At 42.1% G+C, this 24,356-nt stretch overlaps 1 protein-coding gene across 5 annotated transcripts in view; it reads right to left on the reverse strand.

Annotated features, from left to right (window-relative positions):
* Nucleotides 1-24,356, reverse strand: part of CC2D2A (coiled-coil and C2 domain containing 2A) — a 135,657-nt gene that overhangs the window by 15,544 nt on the left and 95,757 nt on the right. For 4 of the 5 annotated variants that reach the window (XM_032854736.1, XM_032854718.1, XM_032854725.1 and 1 more), the window contains 10 exons: nt 23,819-23,986; nt 20,827-20,932; nt 20,527-20,636; nt 18,910-19,006; nt 18,366-18,464; nt 14,887-15,063; nt 9,945-10,148; nt 5,122-5,211; nt 3,422-3,535; nt 1,955-2,089 (listed from right to left, as the gene is read on the reverse strand). In XM_032854736.1, coding sequence (XP_032710627.1) covers nt 1,955-2,089; nt 3,422-3,535; nt 5,122-5,211; nt 9,945-10,148; nt 14,887-15,063; nt 18,366-18,464; nt 18,910-19,006; nt 20,527-20,636; nt 20,827-20,932; nt 23,819-23,986 — 1,300 coding nt within the window. Of the gene's footprint in view, nt 1-1,954; nt 2,090-3,421; nt 3,536-5,121; nt 5,212-9,944; nt 10,181-14,886; nt 15,064-18,365; nt 18,465-18,909; nt 19,007-20,526; nt 20,637-20,826; nt 20,933-23,818; nt 23,987-24,356 lie in introns of those variants that run through there. The other variant, XM_032854749.1, reaches the window with a different exon arrangement.

Below are 24,356 nucleotides of genomic sequence, written 5' to 3' on the forward strand. Positions count from 1 at the left end.
ACAGACATTTCTCCATAGAAGACATACATATGGCCAACAGACATATGAAAAGATTTCCAACATTACTAGACATCAGAGAAGTGCAAATCAAAACTACAATGAGCTATTACCTCACACCTGTCAGAAGTGTTAAAATAAAGAACACAAGAAAGAACAAGTGTTGGTAAAGATGTAGAAAAAAAGGAACTCTTGTGTATTGTTGGTGGGAATTCAAACTATGGAAAACAGTATTTTCCACTATGGAAACCAGTAACCACTATGGTTAACACTAAAAAGTGCAACCCCTATGGAAAACAGTATTTTTTTTTCTCAAGAAATTAAAAATAGAATTACCATATGATCCAGTGATTCCACTACTCTGTGTTTACCCGAAGAAAATGAAAATAATTCATTTGAAAAGATATATGCACCTCTGTTGTTTACTGCAACACTATTTACAATAGCCAAGATAAGGAAAGAACCCAAGTGTCCACTGATAGATGAACGGACAAAGAAGATATATATATGTATATGTGTACACACGCATACACACCCACTGGAATATTACTGAGTCATAGAAAAGAATGAGATCTTGCTATTTGTGACAACATGGATGGACCTATAGTATATAACGCTAAGTGAAGTAAGTCAGACGGAGAAAGACAAATACCACATGACTTTACGCGTACGTGGAATTTAAGAAACAAAACAAAAAAGAGATAAAACACCAGACCCTTTAATACAGAGAACAAACTGGGGTTTGCTGGAGCGGAGGTGGGTAGGGGGTGGGTGAAATAGATAAAGGGGATCAAGAGGCAGACTTATTGAGATGAACACTGAGTACTCTGCAGAATTGTTGAATCATCATATTGTACACCTGAAACTAATATAACGTGTGTTAATTGTACTTCAATAAAAAATACACATTGGGGATACATGCTGAAATGATTTTTCTGACAGATGCGTAAAGTTCAAACCACTAAGACAGATGATGATGATAAAAATAATCATAACAAACAGTATAGAGTTGTTCCTGTGTGTTAGCTGCTCTACACTGATCACCTCATCCATGGCTCACAACACTCTTCAACGTAATTGCTACCATTACCCATTTTACCAATGAAGAAGCTGAAGCTGTATGACACAAGAAATTTTCCCAAGCTCACACAACTAGTAAATGATGAAGTTTAAACTCGGGTAGTCTGACCCCGTGACTCGTGTTTTTTTTTGTTTTTTTGTTTTTTTAAAGATTTTACCTATTTATTTGACAGAGAGAGAGAGAGAGATCACAAGTAGGCAGAGGCACTTGGGGGATGAGGGGGGGAAGCAGTTTCCCTGCTGAGCAGAGAGCCCGATGCGGGGCTCGATCCCAGAACCCTGGGATCATGACCTGAGCTGAAGGCAGAGGCTTAACCCACTCAGCCACCCAGGTGCCCCGTGAGTTGTGTTTTTAACCACTTATTATATGGTACCCTTCATAATTAAGTTTGCCCTCAATCACCTGGTGTACACTAGGAATCTCTCTTTAAAAAGGGAAAGGAAGGGGGAAGGGAAAGAAAAAAGGAAGGAAGGAAGGATGGAAGGAAGAGAGGAAAGAGGGAAGAGGGGAGGGAGGAAGGAACCCAGTCTTCTTAGATGGTAAGTTTGCCTCACTTAGTTCTCAAAACTATGAGTTAGATACTTATAAACTGTACTTTGGAAGAGATGAGGACAGAGCCAGGACATAAACTCAGGTCCTCTGAATCTAAGGTTTTTAATCTTCTTAACCTCATTGTGCTTCTCTGCAGATCAAGTGACTAATTCAACCAAAAGTTATTGTTTAGGACAGTCTTGCCACTGTGCTTGACACTACATTTCTTTAACTGTTATATATGAATGTTCATATAAATTTTTTGATATATAAAATATTATTAAATCAGTAGGTCAATTAAAAAAAAAAAAAAGAAAGCAACAGTCATCCAAAGGTAATACTTACATTATCAGGACCTATTAAACAGCCCACACTTTTTAAGGGACAGAATGTATCAAATTGTCCATAAAAATGTCCAGTGCAGGGATTCCATATTAAATAGTAACTTTGCTCCCGAGTTAGCACATAAGCAGTTGGACCCTGAAGGAAAACAGTCATTATGTTTCCAATTAATTACATAGTTGAGGTCAAGATTAGTTTGCACACATGATTCATTATTTTAATTGGACCCCTAATTTCTAAAATTCATGGCTAATGATGAAAATTAGTTTGAAGTTCTAGGTTGCACTGGACTTAAGAAATAAAAGCAAATGTTCATTTTTGCAAAATGTTTGCATCTGCTAGTATAGTAGACAAAACAGGGATAGTTGATTAAGTATTTGGAGGGCTGATTATATCTGAATACAACTCTGTTTCTAATACAGTAACTAGTGTTTGAGATACATTTATAATTATGTAAATGTGTAGATGTTTTGAAAAGATACACACCAAACTGTTAGCAGTGAATACACCTGGGGTAGGGAGTGGGTGTAGGGGTTAGAGCCTGACAAAGTACTTTAACTTTTTACTCAGATTACTTGTATATTCTTGGATTATAACTTTTTTTTTTTTTTTAACAGTGAGCATTTATTCATTTACTGCTCATGTATGGATTTCCTTTGATGCTCACAATAGACTTCTGGGGATGGGAGGGCAAGATTTATTATCCTGATTTCCTTATAAAGCTTAGAGTTGTGAACTGACTTGCTTAGAGCCACACAGCTCATGAGGAATAGGCAGAGCTTTGAACCCAGGCTTCGTGACTTCTTAGACTAGTGTTCTTTCCCTTGTACTGGGCTCCCTGAAATATAATGATGGATAATGAATTAGTTTTTGATGTGATATTACCTGCGCAGTAGCAATTGGTGCTATCTAATTCCCAAGGATTCCTGGAAACGTGTGGCCTCCTTTGGATACACTCTTTTTGGATAAGCTGCTTTAATTCGTGTGAACTTTCTAAACTTGTACCTCAAATTACCCTAACATTCCCCCAATTTAGGGATATTTGCAGTGGACTGTGGGAAACATTCAAACAGTTGCTATCTCCAGTCCAATAAAAGTAACAGTATTATCAAAATATAGCCGCGGACATTCTTTTCTTAGCTCCTGTGGTTAGCTGTTGGGGTCCCCTTTGGCTGCTGGTTAGTCCCAGATACCTGGGGAAGCAGTGGGCGTGACAGGAGAGATCTCTGCCCTTGGCACACTTCTTCAGCCCCCCTTCATTCCTTAGCGTGAGTAACACTGGATCACTAAGGGAATCCACCGTTTCATGTCTTATCACTGGTTCTCTCTGCCCACCGTGCAATCTCTGGGCCACTTTCCTTGCAACTCAAAGGACTGTTATGCAAATGGGTACTGTTCATAATCTGGAACCCAACACAACCATCTTAGACAACTACACTCCTCTGTTGGAGCGAGCCTGCATGGTCTTACCTCAGGAATTGCACTGCCCATCATGAGCCAGGCCTTCTTCCCCAGAGAGAGAAAGTAATTACAGAGTAACACTGCATGCTCTTCTTCGTCTCCTGCCAAGAGATCCAGAAATTGCTGAAAAACAAAAAAAAACCACCAGAAATTGCTGACAGAAAGAGAGAAAAACGATGTTGTGTTGACTGCTTCATTCTGGATTTGCCATACAGGATTTTTAAAAAGTCACTGTTAAACTGAGTGCCTTAAAGTAGAAGACCTATTTAAAAAGCCTTTTTCCAGATTTTGGTACTATGTTCTAATTCATTAGAACAAACAAATGAACATGATATTTTCTCTGACACTGATGACATGGATTTCTAAAATCGACACGATGGGTGGAGGAGACAAATGTCAAAGTTTTACTTTTCATTTTGAATTTATATATGATAGCTCACTGTGTGCTGAACACTTTTTTAAAGGCTATTTTTTACTGCAGGTTTAGATTCACAGCATAATTGGAGGAAAGATATCCCATCCACTCTTGCCCCCACACATTATCAGCTCCACTCACAGGAGTGTTGCGACTGTTACAACTGAGAGACCTACACTGACACGTCAGAATCACCCGAAATCCACAGCTTACAGGAGGGCTCACGCTTGGTGTTGTATAGTCTTTGGGTTTCAACAAATGTGTAGTGACATGTACCCATTACTAGAGTATCACAGAATATTTTCACAGCCCTAACAATCATTTGTGTTATGCCTATTCACCTCTCCCCCTCCCCCGCTCCCAAATTGTTTTAAACCCGTTGCATGCATGAACTCATTTAAACCTAGAATAAACTTTTGAGGGAGGTACTCCTCTTCCCATTTTATAGATTGAGAAAGTGGAAACACAGAGAGGTGAGGGAATCTCTAGGGAGTGGGAAAGCCAATCTGGCTTGAGGGCACATGAATATTCTGTTCTTCGCATATTTTCTTTAGATGTCTTGAGGTTGTGGAAATGTTACTCTAATATGTCAAAGTTATGTTGCCAAAATATCCCAGGGAACAAAAAAAATTTAAAGTGTACTTAAACTTCTTTGGTTTGGAGCTTTCAAAAGGAGTTGTAGGATATTGCTTAATTTTATGCAAACACAGTACCACATGAGATCCAGAAGCAGAATGACTACCTGTGATAATATATGTGTTTGTTTCATAGAAGATCCATGTGGATGTTATGTAACATACACAGAATGTAAATCCCATGAGGGCAGAGGCCATGTTTATTTCGCTCATAGCCCGAATTTAGTACAATGTCTGATATGTGGTAGGTGACCAGGAAGTACATACGAATCAATAATGACATCATGTGCCTCAAGAAGCCCATGAATTATGGAATATGTAAGTTCCATGTGTAATATGGAGCATAATTTTGATTTTTTTTAAGTGAATAAAGCTGGGATATTGTTAAGATAATACTGGGAGGATACATCAGTATTATTAAGACATCTGAAACATTTTTTTATTCTTTGTGGAAATGTTTTTTTCTTCATTTCTGAACTTGGTCAAATGGAACCAGAAAGAAAAAAAATACTTCAGAATTTAGCTCAGTCTGCTAAACAGATGACCAAATGGATTTTCATAAGGACTAATGAACATTGCAATTTAAAATCACACAAGCCCTTGGCCCATGTTCAATGAAGTCAGCGCAAACTGTAAATCTGTGAGGAAGAACTACTCACATCGGAGGTGCTCCACAGGTCACAGATGCCGGCAAATGAAACCGTATCAGGCAAGAAAGGAATCAATGACACATATCGAGCCACCAGTTCCTGTTTAAACAAAAAATAACAGAGCAGTTCCTGTTCAAAAAAAATAATTTGTGGTAAAATAGAAAGCTGGATATGCTACCTCATCTTTCTTTCTTTCTTTCTTTCTTTCTTTCTTTCTTTCTTTCTTTCTTTCTTTCTTTCTTTTTCTTTCTTTCTTTCTTTCTTTCTTTTTTTTAAAGATTTTTATTTAGTTAGTTATTTGACAGAGATCACAAGTAGGCAGAGAGGCAGGCGGGGGTGAGATGGGGGAGCAGGCTCCCTGCTGAGCAGAGAGTCTGACCCGGGCTCAATTGCAGGACCCTGAGATCATGACCTGAGCCAAAAGCAGAGGATTTAACCCACTGAACCACCTAAGCGCCCGCTACCTCATCTCTTGCAAGAAGGTTTCCTGTATCACAGACATTTATGTGTACAAAATGAAGTGAGCGCTCACCAACTGTTCCCTGAGTGCTGTGTTCACATTATGTTATTTCGCTCTCTGCACACACCCTACGGAGGAAGTCACAGCTAATACCCATCTTTCACAGATGAACACACTGGCTCCTAGGTCTCTTACTTTCTGGTACAAGAAGACTTTCCACAGTCATCTTGTATTTTCTCAAGCTCAGTCCAGAAAGCAGCCATTTCTCCAAGGAGGTTTTTTTTTTTTTTTTTTTGTAATTTAATTTAATTTAATATTTTTCAGTGTTCAAGATTCATTGTTTATGCACCACACCCAGTGCTCCATGCAATATGTGCCCTCCTTAATACCCACCACCAGGCTCACCTAACCCCATCCCCCCCGCCTCCAAAACCTTCAGTTTATTTCTCAGAGTCCACAGTCTCTCATGGTTCGTCTCCCTCTCTGATTTCCCCTAACTCACTTCTCCTTTTGAGAGAGCAATAGTATTTAGAAACTGAAACCCAGGCATCATTATAGTACAACTCATATTCCTGCAGTTTGTAAACATCTTCTTATTTGTGGCTTTTCATTTCCTTTGTGGTGTCTTTGATAAACCCAAGTTCTCACTGTTAATATGGCCAAATGTATTTTTTTTTCTTACAGTTTGTGCTTTTTTTCTCTCTTGTTTAAGAAATACTTTCTATCTCAAGTCATAAAGATAAAAATGTCTTCATATTTAAGTCCTCAATCTGTCTCTGCTCTTGAGTGATGTGAAGTAGGAATCTGTTTTTATTTTTTCAATATGTAAAAATCCATGATTCCAGTAAAATTTATGTAAGAGTCAATCTTTTCTTTACTCATTTCCAGTCATCGGGTTTGAGTGGGTTAAATTTGAATGGACTTTTTATTCTTTTCCATTTTTCTCTCTGTTATCTGTGTGTCAATACCATTTTACTTTAATTACTATGGTCTCATAACAATCTGGATATATGGTATGGCAAATCTTCCCACTGAGTTCTTCTTATTCCTCAGGATGTCTTGGCCACTTTGGCCCTTTGCACCATCATACAAATATTAGAATCAGCTTGCCAGATTCCACCATAATCAGTTTAAAAATCTAGTTTGACAGTCTTTGTTTTTTAACTGGAAAGTTGAATCCCTTTGCTATGATTGCGATTGATAGTAAACATTTAGACTACTTCTACTGCCTTATTCTGTGCTTTTTATTTTTCATACTTTTTTGTTTCTTTTTTTCTCCCTGCTCTCTTCTTCATCCCATTTCATTATTTTATCTCCCCCCACTATGGAAGCTATATGCACTTGCTTTTACTCTTTTAAGTGATTGATTTAGAAATTTCAACATGAGGGCACCTGGGCGGCTCAGTCGGCTGAGCCCCCAACTCTTGATTTCGACTTGTGTCATGATCTCAGGGTCATGGGATTGAGCCCCGCGTCGGGCTCCACACTCAGCAGTCTGCTTGTCCCTTTCCCTCCCACTCTGCCCCTCACCCACTTGTGTCCTCTCTTTTTAAAATAAGTAAATAAAATCTTAAAAAAAGTAAAAGAAGTTTCAACATGAATATTTAACTTTAAAACTCTTAAAAGTTAATAAATAGCTTCACTCTCCTCTTGGAAAATATAAGGGCCTTAAAATACTCTCATCAATCCTTTCCTGACATATATCCATTTTTTCCCCAAGATTTTTGTTTTTATCACAATTTTCCATCCTCATTACTAGTAGTATTGATGTGAAGACAATGCCTATTTAGATTTACTCACAAATTTTCCATTTTCCTTATTATTATGCTAATAATCATAGTATTACTATCCTTACTTCTCTTGGATGTAAATTTTTTTGTAAATTTCTTAACTGAGAATCTTTTGGTTGTAAATTCTCCCAGGTTTGTGTGAAAGATGGCTTCACTGGATATAAATGACTAGTGTGATGGCTATTTTCCTCCAGCCTTTTGCAGATATTATTCCTTCTCTGACTTTCATTTGTGCAGCTGAAAAGTCTATTGGTTGAATCATTGCTCTTTTATAGAAAATCTGTTTTTTTCTCTCCAGCTGCTTTTAAGACCATCTTTGTAGTTCTCATGACATGCCTAGATTTTAATTCCATTTCATTTATCTTGTGTAGGATATACTGGGCTTCCTGGATCAGAGGATTGTTGACTTTCATCAAGTCTTAAATTCTTAGCTCTATCTCTGAACATTGTCTTTCTCTTTTCATACAGGGTGTCCTGCCTCTATTCTCCATGTCTCTTAACCTTTCCTTTAAATATTCTATTTTTTGCTATCTCTGCTCTATATTCCAAGTAATTTCTTTGCATGCATATTCCAGTTCAAAAAGTCTCTAATTATATTTAGTATTTTGCTTAAGCCAGTTGTTTTCTCATTTTAATTATTCTATTTCATATTTCTATAAGTACCATGCAATATTTTTAATAATTTTCCTATCAGTTCTGACAGTCTACTATTCCCTGGATTTCTTAAACTGAGTAAACATGTCTGTTCTATAGTACGAATCTGATAATTCCAGTATCTGCAGTCTTTGTGGCCCAATTCTGCAGTGTGTTGTGTGTGTTAACTCTTACCTTCTTTATGGTGACTTATTTCTTCATAGATAATCTTTTATATGTTTGTGTTGCTTGGAACTTTGGAACTTTTCCTGTTTGTTTTTAAGGCTGAGTTTAAAGGGCGTTCTAGAAAGATCTGTGTTTCTTTCTGTCAGGGATTTAGGCACATTCCCAATAGGGAACACTTTCAGTTAAATTTTCAGCTGAAGTCTGGTTTTTTTTTTTTTTTTTTGAGCGGGGGGGTCATCCAGGCAGTGTAAATTCCAGTCTCAAATGTGAATAAATACAACTTATTGATTAGGAATTCTCTGGAGAAAGTTTTCTCGTTTCTCTTCCATCCCAGGCTGAGACAGGCAAGATTCCTTCTGCAAAGTGGGGTATTTCCTGGTTTACCAACTGTTGACATTACCTGTCAAGAGTCCTAACTCTGTACCTGAGTCTCTGATTCAACCATCCTCCCTCCCTAGCCTGGCACCACACATTACCTCCTTCCCCAACAGTCTTGTGGCCTGCTTGAAGCCCAGCACAAGGCATCAGGAATTACTGGATGACCTTAGAGAAGACATTATTTCAGGCTCTCACCCTTATGGAATCTGCTTTGTTGTTTCCTGTCTCTGAGTTTTCCCCCTCACCTTAGTTTTGTGTCAGCCACGATTCTAAAAATGGTTTAAAAATTTTATTCATCCCTCTTAATCTCACAAAACAAACTGAGGGTTGATGGGGGGAGGGGGGGTGGGGGGGGTGGGGTTATGGACATTGGGGAGGGTATGTGCTATGGTGAGTGCTGTGAAGTGTGTAAACCTGGCGATTCACAGACCTGTACCCCTGGGGATAAAAATATATGTTTATAAAAAATAAAATTAAAAAAAAATTTTTTATTTATCCCTCCTATGTTCTCTCCTGAAAGGAGTTTTCGCATATTTACTATGCTAGGAATAATAGAGGGAAGTCCCTATTATGGTTTTTAATAAAAATTGATTAACAAAAAAAGTAACTGATATGTGGAACACGAGCTTTTCTTTTTTGCTGTATCTATATCTGCAAATAGATATATCATCACCCTGTTCCTAAATTATTATGTTAACGACTTATTAGCAGCAACTACTTCCTAGACTACTCACTCTCTAAAGATAGTTATGGGTTACAGTAGTCACTTAATAAAGCTGTTTAACATATGGCTTCTGTTATGTGTGGTTGTGAGGGGGAAGGTGCTTTGCAGCCATATTTAATGGCCCAGTATGGATGTGGTCTGTGGTGACAGCTTACATGCTTATACATCCTCAAATCTTGGAAATAATTTTTGCTTCATTTGAAGTCAATGATGCCTATCATATTAACTATAATACTGAATACTTCTCTAACTATAGTAGAAAGTGCATGAGTTCTGAAGTCGGAGGCCTAGGTTTGAACCCCAGAAAATGATGGAGGACTCATAATGAAGGCGTGTTTATATAAGACACTGTGAAAGTGTAAAGCATCTTCCAAATGTTAATTTCCAGAACCCAGTCGAGAGCCAGGGACAGGGTAAGCACCCTACAATCTTTCACTGAAAGAATGAACTAAGGATTACTACTGTCTCTGGTTCCTTCAGACTTTTCTAAAGAAAATGAGCCTCAGAGTAATAAAAAAAAGTGTTAATCATTTCTTTCACCACTAATGATCTCAATATAGTGACTATCTGAAGTACTAGGAAACATGGTAATTAAGAGGGTGATATATTAAAATTTTAACACATTTTTAGCAGCAGCCTTGATGGACTATGAAACACTCACCGCCGTTGCCTGGGGGCTGTTGGGGCAGGCATCCAGGAGCTCCTGAGGAGGGTTTAAAGGCTTGAGGTAACGGGTGACAAAAACGGTTTTCCCACTGATGTCCGTCACTGTTGTGAGGCACTGGCGATGTGGAAACTTTAAGGCACATTCAGTTTGAAACTTCTCTGTTGCTTGAAGCAATTTCTCATCTTCCTGAGAATCAAACTTCAAAAACAAAGACTCCATGGAGTTTACATCTGATGACAGGAGACACAGTAGAACTCGCTGAGATCCCACAGTTGACACGAACTAAATGTGTGGTTCAGGAACTATGATTAACTATGATTAAGAACCCCTCCATGCCCTGGAGTCCTAGGGCTTCATTTAACTATATTTGTAATCTAAAAATTAGATGGATTCATCAAGTATTTCAAAGATATTGAACAGGATTTAAAGAAAACAGCCAACAGGGAAGCGGTCCTGTGGAAACTATAGCCACCTACAGAAAGTAAACTATGATGTACTAATTCTGGTTGACGAGACCAAGCAGAGGTTTTTTTTGTGTATTTTGACATTGGTTTTAGAGGGGAGAGGAGCTCAGAAATCTAACCTCTCAAAGGCAAGCTCGAGCAACTCACGTTAAATGCATAACAAACTGACAGATACATGTGGGTGTGTTAAGTTTTAAGCCCACAATCAATGTAATATATAATAGTAATGGGTCTCAGGGAAAAAGGAAACAGAACCAGAAAGACCAAATTTATTATATTTATTCTAAGTAGTTCTCTGATCCAAGATGAGCTACCAATTCCCAGACTTCTGATAGTAACTCAAAGCAGATGAAACAGAGAAATTTTCATTTGCCTTTAGACACACGTAATTTTTTCCCCCTAAAGCTAATGCTAAAAAAGTAGTTTGCAAAAAGCACATATTTAAGTGTTTTTTAACCAGATTTTTGTTGCTTACATAAAAATATACATACGGTTGCTTACATTTCAAAGGGTTTCAAGATAAAACTCATATAAAATTTTATTAGAAAAATTAACTGTTAGGTGGAATTTAGATTCTGCGCAGTGCCTGAAAATATGTATGTTTTGAGAAGGGAAATGCATCCAGCTATCCTTCTCATACTCTGCTTTATTTTTATTTTTTTAGCATTTAAAACTGCTGATAAATTTACTCTGTTTCCCCTATAGAGCAAGATGCCTAGAATCAGGGATTTTGTTTTGATCTTTTTTTTTTTTTTTAATCTCCAGTACCAATCGCACCTGGCACATAGTTCATATAGTGTTTAACAAATGCTGGTGAGTGAATGAACAAGTGCACAGAAAACATCCACTTACTTCTGATGACTTCAGATGGAATCTAGACTATCCCAGCTGTTCTGACTTCTGTTTCATTGGCTCTGAACTGTGGTTCCTGTTTCTAATTTGATTGCTATCCCCTGAGGGACTCGGGTAGAGGTTGTGGGGATGTGAGGCACTTCCAGAAGCCTGCCATATACTCTCACGGGATGTCCCTGACATCTGAATCTGAACACTATCATCATCATCACCATCATCATCATCACTATAACCACCTACCACTCGGCACATTGGGACAGAGATATAAATAAATGAAAAGGGTGAGCTCCGAAGATTTGTTTGGTATGGGTGTATCACAGACTCCGGAGATATAACTGTCACCCCAGAAATAACTGTAATTTTATAAAGATGGAAAATCATGCAACAAGAGTGGCTGAAAAAAGCATCCAGTGAATTCATCCCTGTGTCCTTTAAACTCATTCATTTACTTATTTGTCCAATTATTTGCTGAGAGTCTGAAAGGTTCCAGGCTCTGTGGTTAAAGGAGGATGAAACCGTGCCCTCAGGCAACTTCTAGTCTAGAGGAAAACACTAACAAGCAGTCAGGCACTTAATTACTTGACCAGAGATTCTATAGAGTTAAACACGGGACTCTAGGGGTGCACTTAAGAGGCAGCAGTAGGCACTGTCCAGAAAAAGCAGTAAGAACCCTAAATCAGTCCTGGCTATTGGCCTTCCAGGTTGAAGAAACTGTGCCTAAAACCTTTTTTACCACTTGGACCTGGATGTGCTGTTGTGTATTTTGACTATGTACCCTGTACTTTGGGAGAGCAGGGCCCATACTTGAATCATCTTGTGTTCCTGTCTGCCCCAAGCATACATTAATGGTCATTAATCTATTAATGGTCATTAATACTTGCTTAGGCCACCAGGATGCCATTTCATGGAGCAAAACAGTGATTTACAGAGGAGTGTGCTATTTGGTAATCTAAGGAGTGCCAAGGGAAAGCTAAATACTGGAAGAATTTGGGTTGTTTATTACAAAACAAATTAAGGGCTAACTGACAAATTCTCAGTTTGATTCAACACAGAATGTGGAAAATTCTTAACTGGTTCAATTTTTTTTTTTTTTTAACCATTAGGTTAGTGTCAGTATTTACAGAAAATTGAATGGGTTCAAAACCTCCCTTTGGACACACTGACAGCTCCGTGGATCAGAAATCCTTGTCACGGCTGCGTGGTCTCTGTAAGCAGCAGCTCATGGATTTTATGGGCTTGGAGACAGTGGAGATGGTTCCCAGCAGGCAAGCCACATTCACACCTATGACTTCCTACGTTCAAAGCTATATAAGAATCTCCCTGACAAAATGAAACGGGACAGAAACTGGACATTCTTCATGGAACTCTGGACATCTGTAGCTCATTGCCCAGGGATCGCACACATAGCAGGACCCATCAGCCTCCCGGAAGTGGCAGGGGACGGAGGGCAGCTGAGTAAAAGCCTAATGACTACTGACCAATGAATGTAAAACACAATACCTGGTATACCATTTTAAGCATGTCACTCATCTATCAGAGGCAAGAAAGAAAAAAGAAATGAGAGGAAGACTATTAACAGAAATAATCTATTTTTAAAAACTTAACTTCCCTTGAGACAACATAAAGTAGTTATAAGAATTTCAGGTGTTGCTACTGATTCTCTATGAAAATCCCATGAATAAATCCTTTAAAAAGTCACAGGGAATGGTTCCTCGTGGGGTGATGGTGGAGGGAAGATTCTAATCTGCTAATCCTGGAAGTGGTGGTAATCGGAGAGCCAATTCCAGGTTATGGTCTCTATGCTCTTAATTGAGAGCTTGTCTCTCCTGCATTATCTTCAGGGGACTCACCTGGCAGTGTTTTCTGCCGCCGTGTTTAGGACCTCAGGGTGCTGTCAGTCCACATGCTTCCTCATCAAATAGCAGCAAAGAGCCTGCCCTCCAAAGGGGTTTCTTAAGCCCTCTTTTCGGAGGCCTAAGGGAAATGCTTCGCACAGCCACAGCGGGGCAGTGACATGCCATGGAAGACAGCAGTGGACAGCCCTAGTACCTGCCTGTAGACCTGGGGGATCTGGGTTCAGAGCCCGTGGGGGGCAGTGCCAGGACATGCACCAGGTGCTAAGGCAGCCCTGGGTTTCAGCCCTTCAGCCAGTGGTCCCAGAAAGTGATCCCAGACTGCTTTCACGGGCTCTGGAAACTCACCTCCAGATGGATTGCTTTTCCTTCATGAAGAAGACAGAAATAGCAAAGCCATCTTTTGTCTGGGAGCATTTTTCTGTGTCAGCATGTTTTCTGGCTTTCTCTTGAGTTTATACATAAAGAAAGAACATTAAGAATACATGTTTCACTTCTTAGAAATACTCTGAAACACATATATTCTGCCATGTCTTCTAGAAAACAGATTTTCACAGCATTTGTGACAAAGGCTAGCATATAAAATTAATTTGAATTTCAGCAGATTTATTTTTCCAATAATCCTTGCAAAGGGGAGTAGTGGAAGTATTTTTCTCTGTGAACAAAACTGTAATACTGAAAAAGAAACAGAGGAATGTGCTCTTTTGTCCCCCCCCATCTCCATCTGAGTCTTAATTATAAAGATGGATAAACTAAAGAAAGAGTCAGCACAAGAATCCACGTTTAGTGCAGTAGGTTACAAGCTGGGTTTACACAGGAATGTAAGCTCCGTGGGATTTTTCTCTGCTTTTCTAGGCTGCTATATTCCCAGTGCCTGAAAAATGCCAGTCACACAGAAGATGCTCAGTAAATATTTATTAAATATATATGATTTCGAGTCAGACAGACTCGTTAGCTCTGCATTTACTGTTTGGGTGAACTGGATGGTTGAGCCTCGGTTTCCTCCTGTCTCAGTTGGAGACCCACCACACAGTACAGCTGTGAGTATTAAGAGAGAACAGGTGTCAAACGTCTGACACGGTGCGGAGAACCGAGTAAGAACTCAGTTCGTGGTGGTGGTGATTGGATCAGTTTATAGTATGAACAGGTCATGATCAACGCTCTCCCCCCAGACCAGAGAGGGCAGCACACATCACTGCTGAATAAGCATGTTATGTTAAGGAAGTGTGTCCTGGCTGTAAGGGCTGGGAAACAGTTGCCAACAAACCTAGGTTCTGGAAACTTTGTTGTAGAGCGGTTCAGAATTAGGGCACTTGTGCAGATGCCTGCACCTGTCTGAAGGCACTGAAGAGAGGTGACCCCGGAGGTCTAGCCTTACAGTTCTGTAAATTGATTCGACGCACAGCCCAGCTAGGGATGTGAGGTCAGACATGGAGCTGTATTTCGGCGTGCTTGCCCATAACAGCAAGATAGAAGAGCGGTCTGCTTTTTTCCTCCCATTAAGAAAATTCTTCTAAACCTGATGCATGTTTATGTCTGTCTTGCTTTGCCTGAACGTTTAAGTTGTTGATCAACTGAAGTATTGGCTCAATGAAAGTGCAAATCTGCCGTCTCCCCTTCCATCCATCTAGACTGTAAGAGTAGTGAGTGGACAGTGTCAGGGACCTCTGCCTGTGCCATGCGGTCTGTGTTTATAAAAGCGCCGCCCAGCTAGCCTAGCAGCATCTCATCACCAGGCCTGCAATTCCCGAGTGGGGGCAGGGTTACCTTTTCTCGAACCGACTCCCCGGGAACCAGCTGAGGCTCAATGGTAATGAACAGGGTGATGTAGGAGCCTTCACTCAGGCTTCGCACAGCGTCAAAACCCCGCTCGATAATCAGGCTTCGCTCCTTGCTGTAGCCCAGAAGAACAGGGGGAATGTCTATTTTAAACGTCCCATCAATCTGTGAAGAACATATGACTTGGTAAACATCCCAGTGGTTTTCCAGTGAAAGTTCAAAGGCAAGTGCCGGCTCTCACGACCTAGTGAATCCAATAAAGTCTGCTCAGACTGGCATTCAAGGCTCCCCCTCTTTCCGGGTGTGTCTCCCTAAGCTCTCATGGGAAGGAATCTCTACTTCCCTACCTCTGCACAGTTCCACGGAGCATCCCCAGCTCTGCGGGGGTCTGTGACAGCAGGTCACCTGGCTTCAAATCCTGGATTACAGTCCAGGTGCCTGAGCTCCTGCCTTTATCAAGAGACAGTAATAGGACCTGTTGTAGGGTGGTTCTGGGTGCTAGATGAGTAGATGTCAGACACTCACAAAACTACCTGGCAGAAGCTCAGTGCTCAGTGTGGGTGAGCCAGCAGCCACTCCCCCATCCCCCCATCACAGAGTACTAAGCACTATTTCCAGATCAGATGTCATCTCCTTGGTGAATTATTCCGTTGTCTCCAGCAGCCTCACGTAGGCAGTGTGTCTTGCACTTGTTACCGTGACCCATTCTGCCCGACTTCATAGGCGTGTGCCTATTTATCACTTCCCTCTGGAGACTCTGTGATTTCTCTCTCTGAATAGATCTCTTTATCACCCAGGTTTCAACCACCCTTCTCCAATGTAGAACAGCGTTTTGTATACACAGCAGGTGCTCAATATATGCAGGTCTGGTGCACTACCAGCCACTTACGTAAAATGACCTGACATCTGTAGAGACTTCAAAAGACAGGACTTTCCACTCTTGCACAGTCAACACAACAATACGTTTATTATGACTGTCTGATGCCACGCCACTATTCAGGGCCAGAATCTGAAATTCATAGGCTTACAGAGAATCCGATTTTCATTTCAGTCTTTGGTGGTATTTATGTCTCAGGAGAAATAGAGAGGGAAGTTAAATTTTCAGTGACTGTGTTTTCCAGGGAGGAATTAAGTGACCTGCTGTTTAATTTCCTCCTTACATCAGTGCTTTGCCCCAGAGCCTGGGAGTGGGGGCGGGTGGGTGAAGGGGTACAGAGAAAAGGATACAAAAACAGGGCACCTGGGGGGCTCAGTTGGTTAAGTGTCTGCCTTCGGCTCAGGTCATGATCCCAGGGTCCTAGAATCGAGCCCCGCATCAGGCTCCCTGATCAGTGGGGACTCTGCTTCTCCCTCCACCACTTCCCCCTGCTTGTGCGTGCTCTCTCTCTCTCTGACAAATAAATAAATAAATAAAATCTTAAAAAAAAAAAAAAAAGGATACAGAAACAACGCCATGAAATGTGTAGCTGAAATAACTGAGCACATCTGATGTGAGACATAGGCTGAAGACCCAGAGAGGAATGGGTATTATCTCCAGATAGCTAGGGTGTAAGGATTTAAGACAGGGTTTCTCACCCTGCACACAGCTGGTATTTGGGGCCCGATGACTTCTGTGGTAGGGGCTGTCCTGTGCACTGTGAGGTGTCTGCAACAACCCTGGCCTCCACCCACAAGATGCCACTAGTTCCCCCTCTAGTTGTGACAACCAATGGTGTCTCCAGATCCTGCCAGATGTCCCCTGCGGCTGCACGGAAGAGCACGAGCTTTGGAGTAAGACAAAACTTCTAAATGACAAATGTAACGAAACCATTCTCAAAAGTTAATATTGAAATGTATAAACCCCAAAGTTGAATAGTTCTCTCTCCTTTTATCAATCTTGTTCTCCAGGGATACACAATGTGAGCATTGTGGGAAGTGGGTAAACACTGAATCCCACTCCACTGTAAGCTTTGGGATTTGAGTAGTGACCTCACCTCTCTAGGCTTCTGTTTCTTTATCTGTAAAATGGGAATAATAAAGCTGACTGGATTGTTGTGAGGTTTAATTGAGGTGACATACAGACTAGCTAGTAATGGCATGCAATGTAGTTACTCCTACTATTATTAGTGGGTCAGGGCTTGACTTGCTACATGTAGCTCCAAACCATGACCTACAAATAGGGAAGCACATAGATTATGTCATGGTTCAAGGAAGAAATTTATAACACAGCTATGGCAAAGAGATCAAACTGCCTCATGAAGTAGTGAGTTCCCTGTTTCTAGAGACACTCAAGCAGAGTACGGATATTACCATAATAAAGGAGATTCATTTATCAGGAAGGGATTGGGAGTAATTACCTCTGAGTACCCTTCCAAATGTGAAATTCAGCAATGCCAAATAATATGGCAGTTTCGTTTAAAAACTCATGTGCTCTTAAACAGCTTTTCTTTCATTTAAGATCTTTTTTAAAAAAAGACTTTATTTATTTATTTGACTGAGAGTGAGAGAGTGCACAAGCAGAGGGAATGGCAGGGGGAGAGAGAGGCAGTCTCCCTGCTAAGCAGGGAGCCTGACATGGGACTCGATTGCAGGACCCTGAGATCATGACCTGAGCCGAAGGTGACACTTAAGCAACTGAGTCACCCAGGTGCCCCTTAAGATGTATTCAAAGAGAGAAATGGAAATTTTTTGGCCAGTACATCACGGAATCTTCACCTGTGGACTGTCCCTTTGTCTCGGGGGAGAATCACAATTCCACAATCCTTGAGATTCCAACCTATCCAGGCCTGGGTTTTGCCAAAGACTCTGGGGCCCGGGTGACACCTGGTCTGGGTAGTCATCACGTGTGGGATTAAACTGCTCCCTCTATGGCTGTGGGAGATTACCTACAGGCTTGTGGCTCAAAGCCTCCTGTTGCCATGGATTTAACACCAGGATATTAGAGCCATTGCAGAATCTTTCACTGTCCCAGATTAGAGCCACTGAATCATTCAAGAATTTTTAACCTAATGGGTCCCCTTAAGCAAAATCATTAAACTCTGAAGAAGGGTATCTTAGTTGAATGAGTCTCCACTAACCGTTTTTCATGTCTGAAATAGGGAGCACTCTAGAAACATTAATAGAAGGTATGTGATTAAATAGGCCATCACTGTCCTGACTGTTCCCTTTAAGTTACTCTCAGGCATCTATCTACTCCACTTTTGTCATTTTGACATGTTTCTGCTTTGTCCCACCTTCTGCTTTACTTCTATTTAAATGTTAGAAAATTTCTCAGATTGGAACAATTGTACATTAACTGCTGACTTTGAGGGAAATTGATGTTTTACAAGCCACGCAGATATGACCCAAATTGATGGCCTATCTTGCCAACAGTGGCTCGCGCTAGGTTCTCTCAGTATGGAGGGTGCAGACCCACTGAGAAAGCCGTAACAGGAGCAGTGGACACAGCCGTTCCCGAGCCCCATGGAATTCAGACATCAGATGCTTACCTTGGCTTGGAAATAAATGGTGCTAAATGGAATTTTCACGCTTCCCAACCAGTGTCTCTCAATACGCGTGTGGATTCCCCTTCCTCTTTCACGGTCATCCTGTGGGGGGTGGGAGGCAGTAAACCTTTAGGAACGTCAGCCACTCATGTAATTAACTGGCCCTGGAAAAATGGCCGAGGTATAGCTGAAAGCCTGTGGGCTGGGTTAGGCAGACCTGCGGCCTGTTCTGGTTCATACACTTTATTGTTTTGTGACCCTGGGAAAGTCGCTCAACCCTTCTGCATCTCAGTTTCCCCTTCACTAAACTGGAGATTTAACAATCTCCTTCACAGGGTTGTTCTAGAATTAAGACCATGTATGGAATACACCCAGGGCAGTTATCAAAAATTAAAAAGCTAGTTCTCTTCCTCCCTTCTCCCTTTCCTGCTGATACATGTCAAGTCTGAAACATATCAACCATCACAAAGAGAATGCATTAGGGACATATGGTGGGTAGAGGACGTGAACATGGGTGCAGACGTCTTCCTCAAAACTGTGAGCTTACCTCTAGGACGTCGTACAGCACTTCATCAAAAATGTTAATGAACACGTCGTCTTTCACTGACTGCAAACTGGTCGTGCTGTAATCCCCATTGGGGGCCCTGCAAAAGGGCACATGTGACCAGACACCATGACAATGGGTAAGATGGAAACAATGAGCATTCATATACCAAAATCTGAAAAATACTCAAATATGAGCATAGAGATAAGGATCAAAAGCAGTGTTTTCATTCCAAACATTTAACTTTTTAAAAAAAATTTTTATTATTTTTTATTATGTTAGCCACCATACAATACATTAGTTTTTGATGTAGTGTTCCATGATTCATTGTTTATGTATAACACCCACTGCTTCATGCAATATGTGCTCTGCTTAATACCTTTCACCGGGCTCACCCGTTCTCCCACCCCTCTCCTCTCTAAAACCCTCAGTTTCTTTCTTGGAGTCCACAGTTTCTCATGGTTCATCTCCCCCTCTGATTTCCCCCAATTCACTTTTCCTTTCCTTCTCCTAAGGTCCTCCATGCTATTCCTTATGTTCCACATTACCTTTGTACTGAGATGCTATAACTTAACACTATACTCAGGAGGAAGGGACCCTAGACTGGAGGCTCTGGACAGAGAGAAGCCCCCTGTCTGCTGGCTTGCCCTGCCGAGTCTCACATCATCCCCGCAGCTGGCCATGGCTGAGCTGGCTCCGTGGACGGGCTACACTCAAGGCCTCTGGCCGACACTTGTGCCGGTGTGCAGCTTTCTTTAGCAATGGGGCTCTAGAAGGTGTGTCTCCAGCAGACTACTCCCTAGCCTTAAACCTCCAATGACAAGGCTGCTGGAACATACCCTGCCTCCCACTCACCTTCCCATAGAAAACTCAAACGGTGCAGGGGTGAGGATCTTCTCCTGTAATACCACTTGCTCTGAGTCCAGCCAGGCCCTGCCCCATACTGGGCTGTTGCATGTGTTTTGTTGAGCATCTGCCTTTATGTTTTCTCATTCTTTTTGCTTGCTTTGGGCATAATAGTGGCATGTGTCCTTCTCTTCTGGCTCAACCAGCTCCAGTCCTTGCTCTGTCTCTAAGGTACTATGTGGCCTTAAGCCAGTCACCTTCTATCCTTGGGTTTTCATTTCTTTCCTATAAAAGTAGAGTGGTGCACTAGGTAATTTCTAAGACTGCTTCAAGATCTGAAATAAGGAGTCTTTTAAATACCTAAAATCACTTAAAGTTTTAAATGCCTATGTAGTATTTCTGGTGAGGAAGAAAGCGTAATTACGGAAAGTAGGGAGTTACAGACTGGGGAGTTTACTTGAAGGTTCCAGAGTCGGGGAGACAAGGAACAACAGAAAGCAGTGGAGGGGCCGCGGGGCCCAGGGAATGGGCAGCATGGAGTGTCTCAACAGTGAACCTGCATTTCAAAAGTTGGACATTTTCCCATTTTTCCTCTGGACTGGAGTCAGTTGTGGTACCAGTGGAACAGTATGGGACTTGGGCTCAGACTCCTGGGTCTTGTCCCGGCCCACAAGCTACAGAAACTTTCACCATAGTCATTTCCCCCCAGGTCTCCGTTTTATTCACCTTTCTTCAAAATATCCTATAGTTCCCTAAAGAGGAAAATATGCTCACCTAAAAGGAAGTTCCAGTTCTTCATTCCAGCTGGGGTTTGGTCCTTCAGCTGTAGTTGTGTGGCAAATTGTTCGTTGAAAAGAAACTTCTACAAAAGGACGTACTAAAACCTTAAAGAGAAGAGCAAGGCGTTAGAGTCCGTGACACCTTGTTGAATTATTTTGTTCTAGGCAGAGGTAGAATATGTTGACTAAGTAGTATGTTTGTAAAGAAAATGAAGCATTAAAGAGACAATACATTTTCTGGGCAGTTCTGAAGGGGCAAGGATCTAAGCCAACCCATAGCATCTTGGTTTGTCACCTGGCCGAGGGGGTAGTCCACACTGTGGGTAGGGCTGTGTGTGGTCGGGGAAGCAGCACGTTTCTCGCTGAAAGTCCTTGAAGATCTTGATGGCTGCTGGAATTTGCTAGGAGGGAGAAATGCATGACAGGAATTAGGTACTCAGCAAGATAGCTTCTCCAAAGAGGTAGGGCTCTGGTGACATATGTTTTCTTTAAGTTTGTTGACACTTCAGAAAGCTTTTAGTATGCTCAGGTCCTCTCCATGACTTAGTGATTAACTATGCCACCTCAACTTCCATCCCTAGACCTACATGTCTGGCTGGAACAGTGAAAAGGGTCCTCCCCCTGTTCTTCCTCTCCCAGGGGGTGCCTGAGTGAGGACTCTGTCTTTTCCCCCACAAATGAAAGCCACAGTCCCTCTCAAGTGGTAGAATCCTGAACTCCTGCCAGCCTGTCCTGTTTCCACCCAGGTCCCCTCCCACTGCATTCATTCTCTGTGACCCTGAACTCTCCAATAACTGCGAGCTACATATACCGTGTAAGACCCCTCTCTCTGGGCCTGCCAAACCTCACTGGGAAAGATACCCTCATGAATTCCTTGCTTGAATTAGGATCTACAGGTCTTTCCCCCTTTCCCTTTTAGGATATTTTTTAAAGATTTTATTTATTTCTTTGAGAGAGAGAGAGCACGAGAAGGGGGAGGGTCAGGAGGAGAAGCAGACTCCCTGCTGAGCAGGGAGCCTGATGTGGGACTCCATCCTGGGACTCTGGGATCATAACCTGAGCTGAAGGTAGTTGCTTAACCAACTGAGCCGCCCAGGTGCCTCCTTTTGGGATTCTTTTAAGAGAGAGAGAGCATACACATGAGCCAGGGTGGGGGTTGGGGGTGGGTGGGTGGGTAAGTGTGGGGTGGGTGGGGGACAAAGGGAGAAGGAGAGAGAGAATCTTAAGCAGACTCCATGTCCAGCGCGGAGTCTGATTGTGGGCTTGATCTTATGATCCTGAGATCATGACTTGAGCCATAACCAATCAACTCAGTCAACTCAGTCACCCAGACACCCCATCCCTTTTGGGATTCTTAAAAAAAAGAAAAGGCGGTTATCTCGAGAGAGTTGCTTCCAGATGCCTTTCTCCTCATTCTAACAACATACCTGTATATTTGCCCTGAACCTTGCGGTTTACCAAGTATTTCATTCATATTCACTATTGAGCTATAAAGTATACATTGTCTCCTTCTACCAAACTGTCCTCCCTTTTCACGATTAGGGTATCAGACAAACCATGAGACAATAGAAGTGCAATATTTAACACAAGAGGTACTAGAGAAATCCTTTTTCTCCTTGGAACACCACTGACTACAGTATCACCAAAACATCTGTTAAGTGCCTACTATATTTGCAAGCCTGTGTTAGACTCTGGGGCTGCAAAGACAAATGCAACACACTTCAGCTCCACTGAGAAGGGCCGGCAGACATGTAAACAAATAACCACAATCCAGTGGGATGCACGTTAGACCACAGGGATGCGCGTGAGCTAGGAGAGTACAGAGCAGGCGATGAAAGATCCGATCTAGTTTGATGCAAGGGTAGAGGGTGGAGCTTCGGACAGGCTTATTGCAAGCGTTGCTATCTGAGCTGTGTTGATGAGCCTACACGCAAATGTATAACACAGAGGATCAACCCAGCCTCCTTGTAATTTGAACGGAATGGTTTAACACTTAAAAAAAAATTCTACAGAGACCAAAATAAGAGAAACACCTATATATTATTTTAAAAAACAGCTTTTCTCCCCACAGTTGAGCTTTGATGCAATCAAGGTGAAGGGATGGGGCTCTGGCTCAAGGAAGCAATGCTAGATTGGAGAACTTAAATGGGCATTTACTAGTGACCCAGTGGTGGGAATAGTTGGTGATGATCAGATGTTCTGTAATGGGTGGAAGAGTTAGGCAGTTAAAACAAAAGGGTAGAATAATGGACGGGGGATATATTCAAAAGCAAGATCCTAGAGAGGAAATAAGATTCCAAAGTCCAGAACGGGGCTCTTCTGTGAATCAGACGGAGTTGGATGACCCTGGACAAGCCAGCCACACATTTTCCCTTTTGTGAAAAGGAGATATTAATAATAGTGAAAAGTAAGTGAGATACTCTGTATGAAAGAGCCTTAGCACAGTGCGGGGAAGCTGGTGAGTGGGCAGGAAAGTAAGCCTTCCTCATTACAGTGGCAAAGATACTGGCTGGCAGAAGTTTTAATTCTTACTCTTTCTTTCCTGAATTCTTGCTCATCTCTGTTCTCTAAAGGGGATAATAGACTCAGGCTCACTTTATCCTGGCTTGGGGGGGGGGGGTCCCCACTGCCCCAGTGTAGTGCAACATAGTAGGCATCACTCATGTCTTGGAGAAGATAAAAGGGAAGTCACATTTTTATGCTTGTAGCATGTGTTGTTTAGAACTTAGGACATACACCTCTTGGGTATCTGCCTAGTTCACACCCACTTCTCCGAGAACTGTTCCCCACCTTCAGGCCTGGGCCTGGGGACCCTGCCTCTCTGGCTTTAGGTGATGAGACCATGGATCAACCCCAACCTAAGTCAGGACCTTCATCTTCTCTCCTGAGAAACTGATGCTTGGTGGATGGTACCATGGCTGAAAGGACCACTTCCTTCACATGGAGATGAGGCAGACCCACATGGGGAAGCGAGCGAGAGAGACAATGGGGCCTCAGAAGAACCATCTGAATCTTTTACTGTCCACTGTCCACCATGTAGTTCAGCTGTACCTCTTAACCTTGAGTTCTCTGAGATATTCCCAATAAATCCCCTCTTTAGCCTAAATTGACTTAGTTGGTTCTATTACTTGCAACCAATAGGGTTTTGGCTTCAGTAAGACTGCCCCCACCCCCGGCCCCCATGATCAACCACTATGTTCAAAGTAGGGTGGACATGCTATAAGGAAGTGACCCACTTGGCTGGGACACTGTACTCTCTATTCCAAGGCCATCTGGAGGGCTCTCACCTTGCCGTTGGCTTCCTCACGGGAATGTCATAAGCCCGGATGATGTTCACCAGCACCTTTATGTCTCCATCGGACAGGTTTTGGGCTGTCACCTTCTTCCGACCTTTTCTCCTTGGCCTTAGTGGTCGCTTTTGTTCTGCCAGCTTGAAAAGGCTTAGCCCCAGAATGCTAATGATTACAGAGCAGGATTAGGACTCTGAGGAAAGGAAAGGTCTGGAACGCTATGAGACAATTTCCCAAACTCCCCCAAGGGGCCCTCAAAGGCCCCTGAAAAACTCTGTCTTTTTAAGGGTGGGTGGAAATTGTCAAGAAATTCTCCTGAGATTGGGGAGATCCTCTGGTGTGGCTCCTTAACCTTGCTTTTAGCTGCTATTGGTCAGAGGAAGCTAAGTGTGCTTGGGCCCCTCTTGCTTCCTGCCTGGTGCTCTGCCCACTCATCCCCCAGGTGCTCTCCTGCTCCTGGACTCAAGGGCCAGTCCTGTGCATGGGTTGCCCTCTGCCCTTCCTCCTCATCTGCCCCAAGCTGCCATACCCCTTC

This window comes from Lontra canadensis, unplaced genomic scaffold, assembly GCF_010015895.1.
Source record: "Lontra canadensis isolate GAN:19392208 unplaced genomic scaffold, GSC_riverotter_1.0 scaffold1, whole genome shotgun sequence".
NCBI lineage: Eukaryota > Metazoa > Chordata > Mammalia > Carnivora > Mustelidae > Lontra > Lontra canadensis.